This window comes from Sinocyclocheilus rhinocerous, unplaced genomic scaffold, assembly GCF_001515625.1.
Source record: "Sinocyclocheilus rhinocerous isolate Xijiao unplaced genomic scaffold, SAMN03320098_v1.1 scaffold2216, whole genome shotgun sequence".
In the NCBI taxonomy this organism is placed as follows: Eukaryota; Metazoa; Chordata; class Actinopteri; order Cypriniformes; family Cyprinidae; genus Sinocyclocheilus; species Sinocyclocheilus rhinocerous.
Genome location: NW_015641008.1, coordinates 331,119 through 337,296, shown reverse-complemented (window position 1 = coordinate 337,296; position 6,178 = coordinate 331,119). Strand labels below are relative to the sequence as shown.

Below are 6,178 nucleotides of genomic sequence, written 5' to 3'. Positions count from 1 at the left end.
GTGAGCAGCAGCTCATTTGCATTTAAAGAGACAGGCCCGAAAAACAGCGTGTTTCTGCTTCCACTCAACATAGGCATTTTCAAAATGATATAATAAATGATCTGTGGAGTATTTTGAGCTGAAACTTCACAGACACATTCTGGGGACACCAGAGACTTATATTACATATTGTAAAAAGGGGCATAATATGTCTCCTTTAAAGTAAACATCAAAGTACATTAAAGTTTCTGTCTGTCAAAATAGTTACACAGAAATACTGTAAATTACTGTACTGTAAATGCAGCTTAACTTTGGTAAATTTTTTAATATCGGTAGTATTTGACTTGCTCCTGATAGCTGTTGTATGAAAAGGGCAGTTTCAGAATCACATCTGTCAGTAAATACAGTTGCCAGAGACTGATTTTGTGAATGTAGCCTGTGTGAGGTTGATCCTGCACATACAGCATAGTTGTCAGAATCCACTCCGCTTTGCCCTGCTTACACAGATTGGGGAATTATAACCTCCAGACAGATGTAAAGCAGACTCTAAAGTGGTGACAAGTGTCTAAAGAGGAAGAGGACATCAGGTGCCTGTGTGTATATGGCCCGGCAAGTGAATGTTCTTTCGTTTAAGGTATGTCTCACGTTGAGGCTATGCAGGGCTCACTTACAGAGCACTGTAAAGAGTTTTTTTTTTTCTTCAGGATATTGAAAGAGCTTGACTGTTTGGGTAGATTTCTGTGCATGTGGATTTGTTAGTCTTTCGACCGGAGGATGTGTCAGGGAAGGAGGCTAAAGATCACAGATGTGTGTAATGAAATCAAATCCCTCTGGTCTAAACTAAGAGGAAATTTTTACTGAAGTACTCACTAGTGCTCTCATTGCACATTAGTGCCATTACTTATCATTAAGCAAGCAAACCATCAGAGTGAGCGGACAAAGGATATCCATCTTGTATAAAGAAATGGAAAATGTAAAACTGCACATTTCAGTGAATAATTTATTACTTACTTAAGTAAAAAAGCATACATTGTCTCTCAATAGGCAGGGGACAACTGGGAGGGGGAAAGGGGGTAAATATTCCACCAGGTGAACATCATTTGTACAGGTGGATGTATAATTCAGCAAGTCATTTCAAGTCTAGCTAAAGCAAACTCTTGCCTACTTTGTAGGAACAATTTCAAAGAATGAGGCTTGATTAAAGGAAAGCCACACACTAATAGAACTCTAGGAATTATTTTGTACTATTGCTTAAATGACTTTGCTTTAAGTGCACTGCTCAGAAGCATTTCAAATGTAGTTCTTTCCACCTATTTTTTTTTTCTTCTCATAATGGGAGTAAAAATTTGTTGTTGTCCCGAACGTCTTTTACATATAAAATAATTTAAAAAAAATGTTTGACTAAAACTGAAACTCTAAACAAAAAAGTTGTTTTAAATGCTACAAGTGAATTTTGCATTACAGCATTATAATGTACAGTATGTAAAATTTTCTTGAAATTTTTCAAGAATAACTCTGAGTGTTAGATTACAGCAAAGGTAATCTACATTGAAAAATAGCAGTAAGCATGAACAATTAAATAGGCAACATTGGCTGAAATAGTATGGATATAGTTTGTATTTCTTGGACAGTAATCAAATTTAAGCAAGTTTTTTTGACACTGACCGTGTGAATGACTGTCAGTCATTAAAGCAAAAAGGGATCATACAAGATATAAAGAAATACTGAAATGTACACCCTAGTGAAAAAATATACTAAAATGCATTTGAAATACATATATTTTGTGCTAAGTATACTACAAATACATTTACATATTTATGTGCTTAATAAAAATACCCTGCAATTATACTTTTGGTATACTGGACTGGTATTCTTAAAGTCTGCTAAACTGGAACAAATAATTTTGTGCTTAATGTACTTTAATTGTGTGGAGGTAGAGGTCCAACTAAAGATATATTTGATTGTGCTAAAGTGGAAGTACTTCAAGTATACTTCAGGTACACTTTAAATACCTTGCATTTAAAGACTGATATTATACAGAGATCATACAATCCTTATTAATAGTGATATTAAAACACATTTAAGGAATAATACTAAGAAATGTGCAATAAAGAAATACTCCAAATAATGTTTAATTATAATTTTATATCAGTAAGCCTTAAGTGAAACACCATTAAATATGTTAATGGATTTGAAGTATGCTTAGTATGAAATAAATGTATTTTAAATGCATTATGGCATGTTTTTTTTTTTTTTTTTACTTTTTATTGTAATAGTTACGTTGATATCATTTGTAATGAAAAAAATTAAATACTGTGTCTATAAAATAGTATGATTTTAACCAGACAACAAAGCAGTTTGTTGATTCTTTCTTTGATCTTTCTCTCAGTTCGGCTGGTTTGTGAGATCTGAACATGTGATTGAGCTGAAATCTAGAAGACCCACAGTACAAACCTGTCAGAGGTAATTGCGCTGCCAACCTGAGCGGGCAGGAAGAGGGTGGGGGTAATGTAGGGCAGTATCCACTTTACACCATGACTCAGAGCTTTACCTACCGTGTAGCAGCCAGAAAATACATAGCCTGTACTTTTCTTTTTTGAAAGCACAGCTCTAAAAACATCTCAATAGTTGTGGCTAAGCTGAAGTCATTGAGACCCCTAAATAGGTGGTCTCGTTTTACTTGAAATGGAAGTCGTAGCTTTTTGAAAAAGGATGATTCATTAATGTGCATCTGCACTCATTGTCCAGCTCTAGTGAAAGTGATTTCTGACAACTTAAATGGGTTAATGTGGTAAAAAGCGTTCTCATATCTGTATTAGATAACTCTTCCCGCGTCGAGATCTTTTATGCCGATTAACAATGGTATGTTCTGTAACCAGATTCCATTACCACGAGGAAAAAAAGACACCCTCTTTATGGATTCAGCTGACAGGGTTTGCATTATCCCTGGGCTTTCCACGCTCAGATGCCGCAGCAGATTGTCTCTGTACCAAGGGGCACATTTACATGCTCCTAATCTCCCCCAGATGTTCTGCAATGACACAGACAGTGATAAAAGGGACATGTCCAGGGACAGTCATGTGACCATTTCACCTCTATTGTCGTATTCTATCAGCATCAGTTGGTTGCTTTCTAATCGAACTAACAGTTGGTAGAGCATTTCTTGTGACAACAAAATTACAGCCGCGGTTGACGATGTTATGGGGGTTTGTGTGGCATCACTGTCATTCACGAGCCACACAACCAGAAAGCAAGCAAGCATTTTCATACGATTGTTTTTTTATGTAAATACGTGCTAGACGACGTGTTGGACCGCAACGCTTGTGCCTCACGTTATTTACAGCATCTCACACATGACGTGCTAAAGCTTCTAAAAAAGTGAAGCTATAGTTAAAATAACTTTTTTTAGTTTTTCCCCATATAAATCAATATATAAAAAATAATATGCTGTTTGCTTAATATCAATTTTAATATTAATTTTAATAACTATTAATAAAATCAGTTTCTTGACTTTTTTGTTATTTTTGCTGTTTAATGTATATTTATGGAAAATTATAGGACTACATTTATGCCAAAAGCAAGACAATTAAGTCATTTTTAAAAAGCTGAAAAGTAATTAGTTTTTTTTCTCCAAAAATTTATTTCTTTAAAGCACTAAATTGCTAATGGGACTGCTAAGGGAACTGGAATTGATAAACTGATCAAATCCAGAATCGTTAATTTATTTACTGTATGATTCCAGTCTCTGCTAACGGCTTTTTTTTTTAACAAAGGACAAGCCATTCAATATGTCCCACCTAAACTTCCCGTTTCATTAGGAATTGCATTAAAACAGGAAAGGAAACTGCCCTCGCCAACTGATTTCATAGGGTCTTTAAACAGTACACAGATTTACTGGGGCCACGGAGGGGGGCCGAGCTTGTTGACACTGCCACTGCCCTTTGGAACTGAATCACACATGTGCGAAGAGAAAATGACGAGTTAGCATTCTGTTCATCACTTTTCACCAAACATCTGTTTGTTGCTTCAGGGGGGGAAGATACTGCTCAGATAGACTAATGTTGATCAGGTCTCTGTCGGTTGTCCGTGAAAATGCTTTCCTTACTGGAAACAGGGGTGTCTTTGAGTAGAAATATGCATTTGATTCCACAAGGGCTGACCTTTGACCTGCACTACACTCAGTACCTGTGGGCCCTAAATAACTAAAGCAGGCTAGTGTGACTGCTTGTTTCCAATAAATAACAGATGTTCCAGACAGGAAACAAGTACAGCATTTCTCTAAAAAAGAGTCCCACATGCTGAAGCGCGTTCTCATTAAGTGTCACTCACTGTCCATTTTAACCTCCACACGGCTAGTCTCATCTGCAGAAGGGACTTGTTGGTTGTGTTTTATAGCCCTACGCATCAACCACACATCTATGTCCGTGCTCTTGTCACACTAACCCAGGTGTGTTATCAGACCTGGTGCTGTAGAAGCTCTGTGATTTGATGGCAGTGTTTCGATGTGAATGCTACAGGCCTGTTCTTCACAGGCAGCAGTGCTGGCGGCTGTCTGAAGTGAATAGAGAGATGAACTAACCAAGGCCCAGAGGCTTCATCCTGTGCTTCTGTGTTTGTGTGTCTCCATGCAGGGATGGGGGAGAATCAGAGGAGGATGCTGGAGGCTGTCAGCTACTCTTCCCGCTATGCACTTGGACTCTTCTACAAAGCCGTCACACGAATCGATGTCCCTTGGGCAGTCAAGTACGTCTCCAATAATCCCTGCATTCGCTTCATCGCCATAGATGATAAAAAGCGCAATTTAGGTCAGTGCCTTCATATTTTCCTCCTCTCATCTCCAACTCCCGCTCTGACATATTTTGTTCTGTTTCTCTGCCTTTTCTGTTTCTTTCTCAGTGTTTCATGTATCAGGATCTTTTTTCACACTGCACACAAATCTGATTTGGTTTTAATTGCGATGTTTTTCAAATCCAAACTGGTGCCGATTGACTTTTACACATGGTCATGGTCATAATCGGTTTCAGACACTCACAGAAATGACACAGTTTAGACGGTGTCACTGTTTCTATTTTTTTTTTCTTTTTGGTTGACAGCCCTAAAGACATTTCTAATACCCTTCCCTTCCTTTCCACCCTGTTCCTGTCATGTCCTTTTCTGTCCTTTCTTTGAATTACATTACTGTCTAATTGAGTTTGTCTGCCTTGAGGTGTCAAGAAAAGGGTTGTGTCTTAAAATTATGCTAAATGCTCATATGTGTATTTACACCAATGTCTGGACAAGCATGTTATGTAAGAAATAATACATGACATATTAATTGAAAACCACATGTACATCTTATCTTATCCTATCTAGTATTTTAAGGGTTCTTTCTGAAACACTTTTGTGTGAATTTTCCACTCTGATTACTTGTTAGCCAGATGAAATCAACCTTACTTATTCAAAAGTGTCAATTATTCGGTTCCAAAGGGTGTTCCTAACATTAGATGGCTCAAATATGCCTACTAAGGTATCTTGTTCTTGCTAAAGCAGTATCACATTTATCGTTTATAAAAGAGATGATCTCAGACTGCACTGTGATGATTGTTTTTTCTTCTGGATGATAGTCCAAGGAATTGCTGGTTGTATTTATTTAGCACTGGAAAGTATTGACAATAGTTATTGTCAATACTTTCCAGTGCTAAATATTGAACTATTGAATAAAACAAGGACATAACTATTGAAAATAGTTCCGTCTAAATATTTGTGGGTGCTACAGGTACAGGAAAAAGTATGTAATTTACCTGAATTTCTGCAGTGTGTCGGGAAATTACTTAAAAGCGTATCACTGTTTGTGCCTTATTTATTGTGGTTTTGTTGTGTTTTGTTTTGTTTTGTTTTCGAATACATTGTTTTCTATAAGTGTACAGTACACACACAGAGTGGCAGCACCACTTGGAGACTGTCCATGGCGCCCAGCTATGACTAATGCCGAGTTCACACTGCACGATTTTCAAACTCGTCGGATCGCCGTTGTTTTCACACTGCGTGACTATCTGGGGTAGCATTCAGTTGCTGCCGTGTTCACATTGCACGATGGATCGGCGACAGGGGGTTTCACATTGCATGACTTCACAGTAGGAAGAATCGCCGACAGCTCTGTCTGGTCCGCAAACTACGTTCCACAACAAAACACACACGAGAAGTGATAAGGAAATAACGC

The 6,178-nt window shown here is 37.5% G+C and overlaps 1 protein-coding gene across 2 annotated transcripts in view; it reads left to right on the top strand.

The window, feature by feature from the left end:
* Window positions 1–6,178, top strand: part of LOC107753429 (renalase-like) — a 65,939-nt gene that overhangs the window by 42,447 nt on the left and 17,314 nt on the right. For both annotated transcript variants that reach the window (XM_016569565.1, XM_016569564.1), the window contains exon 4: window positions 4,611–4,784. In XM_016569565.1, the coding sequence (XP_016425051.1) occupies window positions 4,611–4,784 (174 nt within the window). The remainder of the gene's footprint in view (window positions 1–4,610; window positions 4,785–6,178) is intronic.